This window comes from Oncorhynchus nerka, linkage group LG22 (assembly GCF_034236695.1).
Source record: "Oncorhynchus nerka isolate Pitt River linkage group LG22, Oner_Uvic_2.0, whole genome shotgun sequence".
In the NCBI taxonomy this organism is placed as follows: domain Eukaryota; kingdom Metazoa; phylum Chordata; class Actinopteri; order Salmoniformes; family Salmonidae; genus Oncorhynchus; species Oncorhynchus nerka.
In genome coordinates, this window is record NC_088417.1 from 73,829,664 (window position 1) to 73,845,531 (window position 15,868).

The following is a 15,868-nucleotide window of genomic DNA, read 5'->3' on the forward strand; positions in this document are numbered from 1 at the left end:
TTGTGTCAATAATGTTCTATTCTAGAGAATTTACAAGATAACCACACATGGAGTGTTTAACTGATATTGTGACACAGAGGGCATGTTTTCCCACCAGAGGAACTTGCAGGGATTTGACTTTGTCCTTTAGGATATGTTTACTGTAAGGCCCTGTCCCCATGTTGTGTGGGTATATACCAACGACTGTATATGGTGTACACATGGTGGTGTAGTGTCTTATCTCTTATACGGAGAAGAAGCAGGACAGGCTGTTTCGACATCATCAGCCATCATGAAACCTACTACTGCTGTGTCAACAAAAATGCTGTACCAACTTGCCTTTTGAATATACTGCAATATTAAGTTGTATCCCGGTTTACAATCAATGTTCCATTACATGCTTTCAATGAATGGCAAGTTCATCATGATGATCAAATCAAATTCAAATCATATTTGTCACATGCGCCGAATACAGCTGGTATTCACCTTACAGTGAAATGCTTACTTACAAGCTCCTAACCAACAATGCAGTTAAGAAAATACCTAAAAAAGTAACAAATAAAAAAGTAAAAAATAATTAGAGAACAGCAGTAAAATAACAATTGCAAGGCTATATACAGGAGGCACCGGTTAGTCAAGATGACTGAGGTAACATGTACATGTAGGTAGTGTTATTAAAGTGACTACCGTATGCATAGATAATAACAGTGAGTAGCAACAGCGTGGGGGGGGGGGGGGGGGGGCAATGCAAATAGTCTGGGTAGCCATTTGATTAGATGTTCAGGAGTCTTATGGCTTGAGGTTAGAAGCTGTTAAAAAGCCTTTTGGTCCTAGACTTGGCGCTCCGGTACAGCTTGCTGTCCGGTAGCAGAGAGAACAGTCTAGGACTATGATCACAGACATTTCACCAAGAGAACCAACCAAGAGTGTCTGTTGCTGGGTGGTATGTGGGTTCATTCCTCTATGGTCACATTCACTTCCCAGTTTCATGCAGGTTGTCTTTTCTGTTTACACTAAAACACAGCCTCACCTTTAAATACCAGTGGAAGGGGACTGCACTCTTGCTTTAGTCTCACTCCCGTTTAATACAGGTCAGTGGGGTGTGATTCTATACTTCTACTGACTGGTTATCTCCTTGTGTCTCAGTCTGACCCAGCAGGACCATGGCTGAGCCGAACTTCCCCCTGCCTCCAGATGGCTACACCTGTCTTCTGTGTGCCGATGTGCTGCGAGACCCTGTCACCATCTCCTGTGGAGACACCTACTGCCTGGAGTGCATCAAGGTCTACTGGGACCAGTATGACCACCTGGGGGTGTACAACTGCCCCCAATGCCGGGCCACCTTCACCCCTCGCCCCGTCCTTAGGCGCAACGTGCCCAATGTGACCCAGGTGCGCCGGCAGCTGCCCGAGCTACAGCCCTTCCCTTACCTCCAGAGGGATTCGCTGTGTGACTTCTGTGTGGGACGCCGCAGTAAGGCTGTCAAGTCCTGCCTGATGTGCCTGGCCTACTACTGCGAGACACACATCAAGCCCCACTACGAGTCGGCCACCTTCAAGAGGCACAAGCTGGTGGATGAGACGGGTCACCTGGACAGGAAGATCTGTCCGCAGCACGAGAAGGGCCTGGAGCTGTTTTGTCGCTCTGACCAGATGTGTATCTGTGTGCTGTGTACCGTCAGGGAGCACCGCAGCCACAACATCATCTCTGCTGAGGAGGAGCGCGCTGAGAAACAGGCACGACTGCTCTTACACACTGGAACAACCTACCCTCACTAATCGCTCTAACAGTACATGACAACTGCAATGATACAGCTTAACTCATTTGAAACTTCTAAAGACAACGGGGTATTATGGCCCCTCAGTTTACTAACCATCTCTTCCTCTCCTTTAACAGAAAAACCTGTTGGTGACCCAGTCTGAGGTCCAGCACATCATTCAGGAGCGGATGAAGGAACTGCAGGAGTTGAGACACAATGTTGACGTTCTCAAGGTTAGGTCCATTTCCATTTCCTAGGTCAATTTCTGGTACTTTTTATGAGACTACATCCCTTCAATTTAGCACCATAGTATCATTCATTATACATTTTTTGGACCATATATTGCCATAGACGCACTAAATCAATCATTACAATTGTGTTTGCAATGTTTTGATTTTAATTATATAATAACACAATGATAATTGTGTAATTTGCAGTATCTCCCTCCCCTAACCTCAGAGCAATGCCCAGCGGGCGATGTCAGACAGTGATAAGATCTTCAGTGAGATGCTACAGGCGGTGGAGCGCTGGCATGTTGAAGTGAGCCAGCTGATAAAGGCCAACATGCAGGCAGCCATGTCACAGGCCGAGGGATATGTGGAGCGGCTGGAGCAGGAGATTCTGGAGCTGCAGCGCAGAGACGTCGAGCTGCGCCAGATCCTCGACACAGAGGACAACATCCACTTCCTACAGGTACTGGACTGGAGGGGGGAGAGACATTGGGCTGAGACAAGAACCAGGATCCGTACTGATAATAGACTGGTAGAAATATGAATCCAGCATTTGCATTACGATACTGATCCATTTATTTTGTGCTGTGTAGAACTTCCCCACACTGTGTGTTCCTCCTGAGCCCATGGTTCCCAAAGTCCTAATCAACCCTCAGTTCTCCTTCGGAGAGGTCACCAAGACTGTCACCGGCATGAAGGAGCATCTAGATGACATCTGTAAGAAGGAGCTGAGCAAAATCTCCAAGTTAGGTTAGTCTATTAATGTGACTAAAATGCCTACAACATAGCTTTTGTACAGCAAGAGTTTAGTATTGCGATAACCAACTGTAATTTTACATTTACAGTAAGTGATATCCCTGTATACATACTTTCACCAAGAGGTGGCGACAAACGATTCAAAGGTACATATTTATGAAGTTTACATTGGTTTATTATCTGTGAAAAAATATGTTTGTATTCCAAATATCTCTGGTGATAGAATCCATATTTTGTTCTCTAATACAGCTCCCACCAGGGCAGATTTTCAGGAACCCAAAACTAGAGCAGACTTCTTGAGATGTGAGTGGTCTGTTCTTGTCTGTTCTTTATACCAACTCAAATCATATCATTTTCTGATAATGTCAATAAATATTAATTTTTTTCAGATACTTGTCCGCTCACCTTTGACCCCAACACAGCCTACAAAGAGCTGGTTCTGTCTGAGGGGAACCACAAAGTGATGCGGAAGAAGACAGTCAAGTTTTACCCGGATCACCCCGAACGCTTCGATGGCTTCTCCCAGGTTCTATGCAAGGAGTGCCTGGGTGGGTTCAGGTACTACTGGGAAGCAGAGTGGAGCGGGGAGTTCTCCATCGGAGTGGCCTATAAGAGCATCAGCCGCAAGGGTAAGAACTCTTACAGTCTGCTGGGCTACAACGACAAGTCCTGGAGCCTGCTCTGCTCTGACTCGGGCTACTCCGCATGGCACAACAAGATGGACAAAGACCTGCCAGAGGCCCCGCGGGCCACACGGATTGGAGTGTACCTGGACTACGCTGCCAACACGGTTGCCTTCTACTCTGTGTCCGAGGCCATGGAGCTGATCCACAAATTCAAGGCCCAGTTCTCTGAGCCTCTGTATGCAGGCTTTGGAGTGGGCTCCTCTGTGTCCCTCTGCCAACTAAAGGAGAACCTCCAACCTTACTGAGCACGGTGACAACAGACTGAGGGGAATCTACTCAATGTAAATAGGACTATGTAAACTACACAATGCTAATGTTGCACACAATCATTATGAATCATTTAAATTCAATAGACTTCAATAAAAATATAAAACTGCATGAGTGAAGTTAGTAATGATTCATAATGAGAATATGCCTTTGACTTCAGTACTGTGACATGTGATTTTTGTAAAAATGTTTACTTATGTTGGAAATGTGTCCAAGAAATTATCTTGACCAATCTGAGAAAAAAATATATATTTGTGATGAATTATCCATCTCTCCAGACAATTTTATAACATGACATGTTCATTGCAAGACAATATCTGTCAAAGGTTCTCTTTCAAAACTGTGCAAGTTAAGAAATATGCATATCCTCCAGCTATAGTATCTGCTATATACACTACTGTTCAAAAGTTTGGGGTCCCTTAAAAATGTCCTTGTTTTTAAAAGAAAAGCTATTTTTTTTCTCGATTAAAATAACATCAAACGGATCAGAAATACAGTGTAGACATTGTTAATGTTGTAAATTACTATTGTAGCTGGAAACGGATGATTTTTAATGGAATATCTACATAGGCGTACAGAGGCCCATTATCAACAACCATCACTCCTGTGTTCCAATGGCATGTTGTTATAGCTAATCCAAGTTTATCATTTTAAAAGGCTAATTGATCATTACAAAACCCTTTTGCAATTATGTTAGCACAGCTGAAAACTGTTATGCAGATTAAAGAAATAATAAAACTGGCCTTCTTTAGACTAGTTGAGTATCTGGAGCATCAGCATTTTGGGTTCGATTACGGGATAAAAATGGCCAGGAACAAAGTACTTTCTTCTGAAACTCATCAGTCTATTCTTGTTCTGAGAAATGAAGGCTATTCCATGCGAGAAATTGCCAAGAAACTGAAGATCTCGTACAACGCTGTGTAAACTCCCTTCACAGAACAGCGCAAACTGCATCTAACCAGAACAGAAAGAGTGGGAGGCCCCGGTGCACAACTGAGCGAGAGGACAAGTACATTAGTGTCTAGTTTGAGAAACAGACACCTCAAGTCCTCAACTGGCAGCTTCATTAAACTGTACCCCTCAAAACACCAGTCTCAACGTCAACAATGAAGAGGCGATTCCGGGATGCTGGCCTTCTAGGCAGAGTTGTAAAGAAAAAGCCCTACAAATAAAAATAAAAGATTAAGATGGGCAAAACACAAGACACTGGACAGACGAATCCAAGTTTGAGGTATTCGGATCACAAATAAGAACATACGTGAGAGACAGAATAAATGAAAATATCCTGGAGGAGTGCTTGACACCATCTGTCAAGCATGGTGGAGGCAATGTGATGATCTGTGGGTGCTTTGGTGGCGGTAAAGTGGGAGATTTGTACAGGGTAAAAGGATTCTTGAAGAAGGAAGGCTATCACTCCATTTCGCAACGCCATACCCTGTGGATGGCGCTGAATTGGAGCCAATTTCCTCCTACAACAGGACAATGACCTAAAGCACAGCACCAAATTAAAGCCCAGCGCAATAACTATTTAGGGAAGAAACAGTCAGCTGGTATTCTGTCTATAATTCAGTGGCCAGCACAGTCACCGGATGTCAACACTATTGAGCTGTTGTGGGAGTAGCTTGCCCGTATGGTACGTAAGAAGTGCCCATCAAGCCAATCCAATTTGTGGTAGGTGCTTCAGGAAGCATGGGGTGAAATCTCTTCAGATTACCTAACAAATTGACAACTAGAATGCCAAAGGTCTGCAAGCCTGTAATTGCTGCAAATGAAGGATTCTTTGACGAAGGCAAAGTTTGAAGGACACAATTATTATTTCAATTAAAAATAATTATTTATAACCATGTCAACATCTTGACTATATTTCCTATTAATTTTGCAACTCATTTCAGGTATGTTTTTATGGAAAACAAGGAAATGTCTAAGTGACCCCAAACTATTGAACGGTAGTATATATATACACACACACACAGTTGAAGTCGTAGGTTTACATACACCTTAGCCAAATACAATTAAACTCAGTTTTTCACAATTCCTGACATTTAATCCTAGTAAAAATTCAGTTTTAGGTCAGTTAGGATCACCACCTTATTTTAAGAATGTGAAATGTCAGAATAATAGTAGAGAGAATTATTTATTTAAGCTTTTATTTCTTTCATCACATTCCCAGTGGGTCAGAAGTTTACATACACTCAATTAGTATTTGGAAGCATTGCCTTTAAATTGTTTAACTTGGGTCAAACATTTCAGGTAGCCTTCCACAAGCTTCCCACAATGAGTTGGGTGAATTTTGGCCCATTCCTCCTGACAGAGCTGGTGTAACTGAGTCAGGTTTGTAGGCCTCCTTGCTCACATACGCTTTTTCAGTTCTGCCCACAAATTCTCTATGGGATTGAGGTCAGGGCTTGTGATGGCCACTCCAATACCTTGACTTTGTTGTCCTTAAGCCATTTTGCCACAACTTTGGAAGTATGCTTGGGGTCATTGTCCATTTGGAAGACCAATTTGCAACCAAGCTTTAACTTCCTGACTGATGTCTTGAGATGTTGCTTCAATATATCCACATAATGTTCCTTCCTCATGATGCCATTTATTTTGTGAAATGCACCAGTCCCTCCTGCAGCAAAGCACCCCCACAACATGATGCTGCCACCCCCGTGCTTCACTGTTGGGATGGTGCTCTTCGGCTTGCAAGCCTTCCCCTTTTTCCTCCAAACATAACGATGGTCATTATGGCCAAACAGTTCTATTTTGTTTCATCAGACCAGAGGACATGTCTCTAAAAAGTACGATCTTTGTCTCCATGTGCAGTTGCAAACCGTAGTCTGGCTTTTTTTATGGCGGCTTTGGAGCAGTGGCTTCTTCTTTGCTGAGCGTCCTTTCAGGTTATGTCGATATAGGTCTCGTTTTACTTTGGATATAGATACTTTTGTACCCGTTTCCTCTCCACAAGGTCCTTTGCTGTTGTTCTGGGATTGAGTTGCACTTTTCGCACCGAAGTACGTTCATCTCTAGGAGACAAAAGTCGTCTCCTTCCTGAGCGGTATGACGGCTGCGCGGTCCCATGGTGTTCATACCTGCGTAATATTGTTTGTACAGATGAACGTGGTACCTTCAGGCGTTTGGAAATTGCGCAGAAGGATGAACCAGACTTGTGGAGGTCTACATGTTTTTTTCTGAGGTCTTGGCGGATTTCTTTTGATTTTCCCATGATGTCAAGCAAAGAGACACTAAGTTTGAAGGTAGGCTTTGAAATACAGCCACAGGTACACCTCTAATTGACTCAAATGATGTCAATTAGCCTATCAGAAGCTTCTAAAGCCATGACATAATTTTCTGGAATTTTCCAAGCTGTTTAAAGGCACGGTCAACTTAGTGTATGTAAACTTCTGACCCACTGGAATTGCGGTACAATGAATTATAAGTGAAATAATCTGTCTGTAAACAATTGTTGGAAAAATTACTTGTGTCATGCACAAAGTAGATGTCCTAACCAACTTTCCACAAATTTCTTGTTAACAAACTATAGTTTTGGCGTGGTTGAAAAACGAGTTTTAACGACTCCAACCTAAGTGTATGTAAACTTCTGACTTCAACTGTGTGTGTGTGTAATATATATATATATCCTATGCATAAAACAACAAATACATAAAGCAGTACAGTACATTGTTACACAATGTTCTGATCTCTGCTCTTCTGAAGAATTAAATTAAATACAAAAAAATGATTCTGCATAACAAATAATTATTCAAGAGTAACTATCACAATATCCAAATGCATGAAACACCTCTCACTTGGACCATGGCAGGGCATTCTACAAAAACAAAAAGGGAGCAATGAAGCACAAGTAATTTGAGCTTGTTTACATGGAAACATGGGAGAGATGTTCCACCAACCAAAATCCAAAGCAGTGTCCTCTGTTTATGGAACACGCCAACAGAAAACACTGTTAGCGTTCTCACACAAATCTGCCTATTTAGGACATTTACAGAGAAAGCCATCTGACCAGTCCTACTTCAAGTCCTTGTTGTGTGCCGATTACTACGAGGCCTCCTCTCAGCCAGGTGAAGTGCTGCGTGAGCAGCTAGCTGCTAGATAGAGTATCAGGGTGAGTGAGAGAGCTGACGTGCCCCTGGCCCTGTCCCTGGCCTGCTGTGGGACACCTGGTGCCTCTTCATGGTGTCTTTGAGTTTAAAGGTCTGTCCACAGTCAGTACATTGAAAGGGTCTCTCCCAGGAGTGGATACGTGTGTGTTTGTTCAGAGTGCGGCGGTGGCAGAAGGCCTTGCCACACACCCCACAGACGAAGGGCCTCGCCCCCGTGTGAATGTTCCTGTGCTCCTCCAGGCTCCTTTGCTGGGTGAAGCAGCAGCCACAGTCTGGGCACTGGTGGGAGGGTGAGGGGGAGGGCGGGCGAGTATGGAAGGGGGGTGAGGGAACCCTCGGGAGGGTCCCCCAGGTCAGCTGTCCATCTTCAGAGATAAGCCCTGTGTACCTGGCAGTAAGCTCTGTCTCGTCACTAGAATGATTGTTACTCTGCAGTCTGTCTGTCAATGGGCTGTCCTGAACTTGTGGATGATAGACATCAGGAGCAAGGGATGGAGGCGACTGTGGGGAGGGGATCTGACTGGACACTCTGTGTGTTGGATGAGTGTACATGGTGGAGGAGAGAGAGTTGTGTCTGGGAGGGGAGATGTAAGGTGTGTCCACTGACATGCTCTCATGTCCTGTTGTGCTCCCATACATTTGGATAGGCTCTGGAGGAGCACTCTCCTGATGCCAGTCAGGATCCTCCACTTCCTGCTTACACACAAAGATGGACCCTTCCTCTGGGACCACCTTATGCTCATCCTTTTCCTCCTGGTAGCTGGCTACTCCCATGTCTGGAATCTCTAGACTGAAATGGGCAGACTTAACAGTCTCCAGCTGATTGAGAAATGACTTGGTCAAAGCATCTGGGTGATCACTGGTGCTCTGCATCTTGACACTCCTGTAAATTAAAATGAGATTAATCATAGTGAATCGTTCTTAGGATCTGCATGTGACTGAACAATTAAACTAAAGACACTGAGGATGATAGAATAACTGCAGATATGATTAGTTCAATAGCTGCCACACATTTACCTACCCTTGTTCTTGTGTCTCTGTTGAGCCCTGTGCTGTGTTTGTCTGTGTACGGTCAGGGGAAGGCGAGGAGACGGTGAAGGCACCAGACCCAAGTCGCTGCTCAGCCATGCTGATTGCTTCCTCCATATCCCTGGGCTGCTGCTTCTGCACCCAGGCACCAGCCTCCTTTGGTAAGAGGGACAGAAACTGCTCCATGGCAACACACTGCTCTACCTGTGCAGCAGTTCTTAGGTCAGGCCTAAGCCAGTGCTTAGCAGCTGAGTCAAGCCTCTGCCCCAGCTCTCTGGCTCCCTTCTGGGGTTCGTACCGCAGAGACAAGAAGTCCTGCCTGCTCTGGTCCTCCACAGTCCACATCTGTCCCAGTACCCTGGTCTGGAATGCATTAGACAACCCCTGGGGTCTGATCAGTTGATTCTTCTTCTGTGTCTCCTCTTGCAGCAGACCATCAAGCCTAGCACCCCAGTCCTCTTGGTCTTTATCTCTCCCTGGTGTCAACAGATGCCTTCTCTGTTCCTCAACATCCTGGGGTGAAGGCCGGTCAAGGGTTCTGGTCAAACCATCCTTGACAAGCTGGCTGAGGACCTTGGCCTGGATCTCCCCCTGTCTGGTCAGCGCTTTCAGCTGTTGTTTATGCACATCCAGCAGGGACACCAGGAACTCAACCACATCCATAATGATTGCAGGTGCCAATGGCGAGGGCAGTAAAAACAAATACTTTTCACTAGCTGGCAGGGTCAGAATGGCCAGCTCGATCACAAAGGCATCTAATACCACCGAAAAATAATTGTTAGCTAATTATTTGAGTCAAATTCCCAGTACCATCACTGAAACTTAGCTAGTAGCTAGCTAACGTTAGCAAGGTGGACAAACGTTCCAGGACTCAGTTGTTAGCTGGGTGGGTGATTTAAAATAAAAAACGCTATCAAAATGAACATATTATCTCAAAATTGATTATCAAAGAATGGAAAATAACGAATAAATTACTAGTTACCTGTGATGATTAATTACTTGCCGTGGACGTTTCAATTAGCTAACGTTAGCTAGCTACATATAATGTTTGGACAATAGACGACGGGAATTCTTATCATGTTACACACAGCCGACTCAGACGTTGTCACGATCAAATGGTACCCCTGGAAACAACAATAAAAACTGTGTACGTAGCTAGCTAGCTAACCTGCAAGAAATACAATACGAGTAAAAGACAAAAAGACGCCCAGTCGCTCGGTAAGTAACGTTATTTTTCTACCTGTGGTTTTGGTCAGCTTGATAATCACATTTTATGGTGGAATTTGACTATTTTGCCTGGATTGTCAGCTAACGTGGCTAGCTAGCCCACCTAACTGACCAAACGTTAGCTAGCCAGCTAGCCCTCATCCAGAGAGAAAATGAGGCACACATCTGAATGTGGTGCCAGACAGATTAACAAGCTAGCTAGACGCTATAACTTAGATCATAGCTACATGTACAGCCTTATAAACACATTAAACACTACCTCGTGGAGCACGTGTTAGAAACGTCATTGAGAGTTGGGCGATCAACATATTTGGTTTTCACATGATTTATTATACACCCAAATTGCTATCGTCATTGCCCAGTGGTACTGTCATTACCATACTTTTATAATAATTTAATATTTCACAGGCCGTTGCTAGAGACTCCAAGAGTGGAACCATGGATGTAGTGCGGTTATTTACAAACCTACTAGCAGTGCACAGACAGCAGCTACAGGCTCTGGCTGTACAGGGGGAGATCCAGACTGAGGCTCTGGCACAGTTACTGGAGAAGGAGGAGCTCAGGAGAATGGAGCCAGATGTGAAGCTGGAGGAGGTGAAGGATCCTGAGGCCTACCTGCTGCTTTTGGAGGAGGCAGACTCCAACTCCAGGCTTTCTAATGTGAAGTGGGGGCTCCTTGGTGGGGAGTGCCTCAGGTCAGGAGAGCCAAACTACGAGACACTGAGGGCTAGCCTGCAGAGCCAAGTCAGGGCAGAAGAGAGCCGACGGCAGGAGGACTTCAGCTATCTGAGGTACGACCCTGAGAGAGGGCCCAGGGAGTTGGGGCAGGGACTGGAAAGTGCTGCCCAGCACTGGCTTCGGCCTGAGAGGAGAACGGCTGTGGAGGTGGTGAGGTGTGTGGCCCTGCAGAGGTTTGTGTCACTCCTGCCCACACACGTTGGAGACTGTGTGCTAAAACAGTGCCCCCAGGACATGGAGGAGGCTATCTACATGGCTGAGGAGTACCTGAACAACACACCTGGGGATAAGTGCAGTGAGATGGACAACCACACTGATGGAGAGGGATACCCTGCAGACCAACTGAGAGAGGAAGAAGCAGGGTAGGGCCAGATCATGTTTTGAGTGTTTCTTTCTTGCACATCCAAAGATATTAAGGAAGTGTTAAATATTTTGACGACAAATAGTGTGTGTTTATTGGAATGCATTTGTTGATATGCTGTCTATTTCCGTTTATTTTCAGACCTGCAGAACATCAAGTTAACAGTGAGAAGATGAAAGTCACAGGACCAGGGTTGTTTCTGAAGAGGATAGAATTTTCTAAAGTCTGTCAGTCCAGTACTTTCAATATAGATGCCAGACATCTGGAGGACATTTACAGTGAGGAGAGGAGACTTGATGGAGAAGATGATTTGGTTGAGGAAGACAATTTTTCTGAACATGAGGACTGGATTAAGGAGGAGATAAAATACAATAACCAGGCTGAGGTAGAGGATGAGATCAGGTCAGCCTCTGAGATGGGACAGTCTACTGATGTGGATAGAAATACTGAGAATGTTGAGAGAAGTCAGTTTAGAAACATAGCAAATCAGATGCCCGTCTTTGGAAGGGCCAACCGAGGTGTATCTGCTCCTGTCATCTCCTCGTCCAGCCCTAACACCGCCGAGAAAGAGGGAGGAACACCCTGCTGCCTGAAGCGGAAAAACAAAGAAGATCCCTTCCATAGACCAAGCCACTGCTGTCATGACTGTGGTAAGAGCTACAAACGGGCTGCTTTTCTCAGCAAACACAGTTGCAGTGCCTTCCCTAAGTTCATCTGTCCTGACTGTGCCCAAGTCTTTGCCTCTCAGAAATGCCTGACCCACCACCGCAGGAGCCATAATAAGGCTCTAGGCTGCTCGGAGTGTGGAAAGCAGTTTAGGGACAAGTATAATCTGAAATGTCACATGAGGACCCACACAGGTGAGTCCCCTTATACCTGTACAGACTGCGGGGATGTCTTTGCTCAGCTGAAAGGGCTGCAGGAGCACAGGTACATCCACACAGAAGAAAGGCCATTCCGCTGCAGTGTGTGTGGGGAGGGCTTCCACCACAGCCACACCCTAACAAAACATAAGCTTCTTCACTCCCAGGAGTCTTTCCTCTGTACTCGCTGTGGAAAGAGTTTTAAACTAAATGACGACTTGCTAAGGCATCTGAGGACGGTGCATGATGAAAGCATGTACCTCAATGGAGATCAGAGTTTTCATAAGAATGGAGACATTTCACCTAGGCCCTATTGGAATTGACTCTATTTAAAAAAGTCCCCACTTAAAATGTTCAACATACTTCTTATTATTGGTGAGACTTGCGACGCTAACGTCCCAGTTTAAATCTTCGTCATAATAATTATTATTAGTGGGGCTTGTGAAGCAGTCTCTTACATTGTTTAAGCTAGAAACATCATTCAAACTTTAAAACGTGCAGAACAGTCAAGATCAGTGTGCTTGCATTCAACTTTTTGATATATTTTATTATTTTTAAACCATTAAGCTTTTTTGTCCTTTTTCACTTTCATGTGATTTCTTCAACATTCTAAATGTCCCATTGTGACATCAACTCCCAGACCTCCAGCATTCCATTTACTGTGAACAATGAAACTTTTGACACAAACCTGATGCCACTTTCTCAACCATTTTGACAAAAAGTTAGAGCATAGGAAATCTTCCTCTACTTTGCTATTCAAATCTGAAATTGGAACAAAAATATCATACCGATCAAACAATACAGCTGTTTTACTAACTGCATTAATTACATTTCTATTAACTTTTTATAAACAACCTAAATTTGGACCACTTTCCCAGTTAGACAAAAAGTTAGAGCGTATGAGATCTTTGTCTACTTCTTTGGTATTCAAATCTGGAATCAGAACAAATGATTTACTACTAATCAAAAGTTACAGCTGTCTGAGTTTAGTGTGATGAAAAGCAGCCAGCTAACAGCTCTCTGTTTCGTCATTGAGCAGCCCAAACAGCCATTGCAATGGAAACTTGCAAAAACTTAAAGGTTATGACATCTGGTCTACATCTCTGCTATTCACATTTGGAATCGGAACATTATTATCTTCTACCAATCAAAAGTTACAGTTGTTTGTCTGAGTTGAGTGGCGAAAAGTAACTAGTTAACGCCAACTAACAGCTGTCTCATGCCATGTCAAATTGTATATGCAGGGCTCCCTTGTGAAAGAGACCCTGGGGTCATTGGGGACTCCCTAAAGGTAAAATTTAAAAAATGTAGCAGACCAAAAGGAGCCATTGCTATGGATACTCGCAAAAATGTAGAGAGTATAACATCTTGGACTCAGCTATTTAAATCTGGAATCAGAACAGAACGATCTTCTACCAATCAATAGTTACTGAGTTACTGCAGTTTGTCAGAGTTTAGTGACAAAGTACATTTACATTTAAGTCATTTAGCAGACGCTCTTATCCAGCTAGCTAACATCAGCTAAAAGCTCTCTCAGCCCAAACAGAGCCGTTGCTATGGATACCAATGCATTTCATTGGCTGAAAAGGGGCCATAGACTACAATGGAAAAAATATATCCGCTTTCACTGTTTAAGCTGTCAACATCAAATCAACGATGAGATGTTCAGTCTGACCATACTTAGATTTGCTTGTCAAAATGTTTTTTATACTATATACATACTTTTTTTTTTTTTTACTATAACCATTAAATGTGCATAAATTACATGGGTTTTAATGAGAACCATAGGAATACAGAGGTAGATATTCAAAATGGTTTCGCTTCTGGCCAATTAAGCTACAAGACCAACTTTAAAACAGTCAGGCTATCCTAACTTCAAATTCTTTGAAATGTCTAACTACATACATTTTTATTCATTTGCATGAAATAACTATTGAACCATTCAAGCTAGAGAGAACAACCAACTTTCGCATGTTCAGGCTATCCTAAATTTAAAATCTTTGTAACTATATACATTTGCATAAAATAACCCACCAACAGTAATTGTTGAACCGTTCAAGCTAGAGACATCTTTTGCTATGGATACTCACACATGCAGAGGAGCACATGGGGCAGCGCAGGGAGCAAAGGACAGAGAGAGACAATTCTGCTATGGATACTAGCGGAGAAAGTTATTGTATTTCTAATTTCGGGTTGAGCAATCGGGCCAGGGTAGGGTAGGGCCTGAACGTCGACGCCATGGGTAGGTTTCTGCTTTTTTTTCTTTCAAACTTCTAATCACTTTCCCATCAGGCTAGACAGACACTTAGTGTATGACATCTTCCTCTACACTGCTATTCTAATATGTTCCCAGACTCCGCCAATAACATGGAGTTAAGCACCGCCGTCACTAGCTTCATAAGGAAATGCATCGGTGACGTTGTCCCCACGGTGAATATTCTTCCTCAATCAAAGCCCTGGATTAACACTGAGGTTGGTGCTATACTAAAGGACAGGGCTACCACACACAGGGCTATCGCAGACAACCCTGGGGCTATGGCTAAGGACAGGAACAAGTTCAAGTCCCTCAATGATATAGTAATACGGTGGAATCATACTACACAGGCTCCGACGCCCACCGCAGGTGGCAGGGGCTACAGCCGTGATCTGCCCAACAATGCCTCTCTTGCAGACAAACTCCATGGATTTTATGCATGCTTTGACAATAACAACACTGTGCTTGAGGACCCTCACCAACCCAGAGGACTGGGTGATCTTGTTCTCCGAGGCTTACGTGAGGAAGGTCTTTATTCAGGTCAACACTCACAGGGCTTACGGGCCTGTTCTCAGAGCATGCACAGATCAGCTTGCAGGCATATTCACTGTAATTTTCAACCTCTCCTTGTCCCAGTCTGTAATTCACACATGTCTTAAGATAACTACCATTCCTGTTTCCAAGAACTCTTAAAGCTTTATGCCAAAATGACTACCGCCCTATAGCACTCACATCTGTAATCATGAAGTGCTTTGAAAGGTTATTCATCCCAGACACCAGACATACTGCCTCAACAGATCCATAGACGATGCAATCTCAATTGCGCTCCACATTACCCTCACCCACCTAGATAAGAACATTAAATCTTAGCTTTTAAACTAGGTCATCCATATGTTTTTTAAACATGAAATACTTTGTCAATCCAGATATTTGTAGGCGGGAACCTGATCAATGGGAGAAACATCCAATGAATAAATGTGTAGTCCATCTGAAATATTCTTGCGAGAACTAGAGAACAACATGTATTTCATCTTGATCGCATTAAGTACAAGTTTTAAACCAACCAGGGCTTTCTGAATGGTAACAAGGTCAGATTGCAGCTCTAATATAGCCTGTTCAACAGTTGGGGCAATGGCATACATAACAGTGTCATCTGCGTACAGATTAATATTACACGTTTTAACAGATAGACTATTATTTAAATAAATAGTAAAGATAACAGGTCTTAGTACGGACCCCTGCGGTTCACCTTGTGTAATATCCAGAAAACTAGACTTAACACCACCAGAGATCACACATTGAGTCCTGTCTGACAGAAAGTTTTCAAACCACTTGCAAGAAGCTTGATCCAGGCCTATTCAGTCAACCTTTGAATAAGAATGTGATAGTCAACAGTATTGAATGACTTGGAAAGGTCTATAAATAAGGCAGCACAATGATTTAACAATTTTAACACATCATCATAAACAATTGTAGCAGCTGAAACTGCTATGTCCAGATCTAAAACAGGATTGGTGCACATTCACATGAGACCCTGCCTCACACAGGAAGCGGCGCAGGTCCTAATCCAGGCACTTGTCATCTCCCGTCTGGATTACTGCAACTCGCTGTTG

The 15,868-nt window shown here is 43.8% G+C and overlaps 3 protein-coding genes across 4 annotated transcripts; 2 read left to right on the forward strand and 1 right to left on the reverse strand.

The window, feature by feature from the left end:
* Window positions 1-1,055: 1,055 nt before the first annotated feature.
* On the forward strand, window positions 1,056-4,162 carry LOC115104702 (tripartite motif-containing protein 16-like). Its single transcript, XM_029626052.2, has 7 exons — window positions 1,056-1,715; window positions 1,876-1,971; window positions 2,198-2,431; window positions 2,562-2,718; window positions 2,814-2,870; window positions 2,974-3,027; window positions 3,114-4,162. Exons 1-7 carry the CDS (start codon window positions 1,143-1,145, stop codon window positions 3,653-3,655), a joined length of 1,713 nt encoding a protein of 570 aa, XP_029481912.1. The 5' UTR covers window positions 1,056-1,142; the 3' UTR covers window positions 3,656-4,162.
* On the reverse strand, window positions 3,910-9,903 carry LOC115105680 (zinc finger and SCAN domain-containing protein 21-like). Of its 2 annotated transcripts, XM_029627968.2 has the most exons (3): window positions 9,795-9,903; window positions 8,805-9,567; window positions 3,910-8,666 (listed from the first exon to the last, which is right to left on the reverse strand). In XM_029627968.2, exons 2-3 carry the CDS (start codon window positions 9,473-9,475, stop codon window positions 7,781-7,783), a joined length of 1,557 nt encoding a protein of 518 aa, XP_029483828.1. In that variant the 5' UTR covers window positions 9,476-9,567; window positions 9,795-9,903; the 3' UTR covers window positions 3,910-7,780. The 2 variants fall into 2 exon arrangements, with proteins under 2 accessions (XP_029483828.1, XP_064863460.1); XM_065007388.1 differs by having other exon boundaries at window positions 8,805-9,903.
* Window positions 9,904-9,940: 37 nt separating this feature from the next.
* LOC115105679 (zinc finger protein with KRAB and SCAN domains 8-like) lies at window positions 9,941-12,802 on the forward strand. The gene is made up of 3 exons (XM_029627967.2): window positions 9,941-10,030; window positions 10,448-11,139; window positions 11,280-12,802. The coding sequence occupies exons 2-3, from the start codon at window positions 10,478-10,480 to the stop codon at window positions 12,322-12,324; spliced, it is 1,707 nt and encodes a 568-aa protein (XP_029483827.1). The 5' UTR covers window positions 9,941-10,030; window positions 10,448-10,477; the 3' UTR covers window positions 12,325-12,802.
* The last annotated feature ends 3,066 nt before the right edge of the window (window positions 12,803-15,868 follow it).

What these genes read in the sequence shown, in the direction of transcription:
- LOC115104702 (XM_029626052.2), top strand. Translation starts at nt 1,143, where the DNA reads ATGGCTGAGCCGAACTTCCCCCTGCCTCCAGATGGCTACACCTGTCTT. An exon ending in AGGAGCGCGCTGAGAAACAG is followed by an intron (nt 1,716 to 1,875) that starts GCACGACTGCTC and finishes CTCCTTTAACAG; the next exon opens with AAAAACCTGTTGGTGACCCA. An exon ending in TGGCGACAAACGATTCAAAG is followed by an intron (nt 2,871 to 2,973) that starts GTACATATTTAT and finishes TCTCTAATACAG; the next exon opens with CTCCCACCAGGGCAGATTTT.
- LOC115105680 (XM_029627968.2), bottom strand. Translation starts at nt 9,475, where the DNA reads ATGGATGTGGTTGAGTTCCTGGTGTCCCTGCTGGATGTGCATAAACAA. An exon ending in ACAGAGACACAAGAACAAGG is followed by an intron (nt 8,667 to 8,804) that starts GTAGGTAAATGT and finishes TTTAATTTACAG; the next exon opens with GAGTGTCAAGATGCAGAGCA.
- LOC115105679 (XM_029627967.2), top strand. Translation starts at nt 10,478, where the DNA reads ATGGATGTAGTGCGGTTATTTACAAACCTACTAGCAGTGCACAGACAG. An exon ending in CTGAGAGAGGAAGAAGCAGG is followed by an intron (nt 11,140 to 11,279) that starts GTAGGGCCAGAT and finishes GTTTATTTTCAG; the next exon opens with ACCTGCAGAACATCAAGTTA.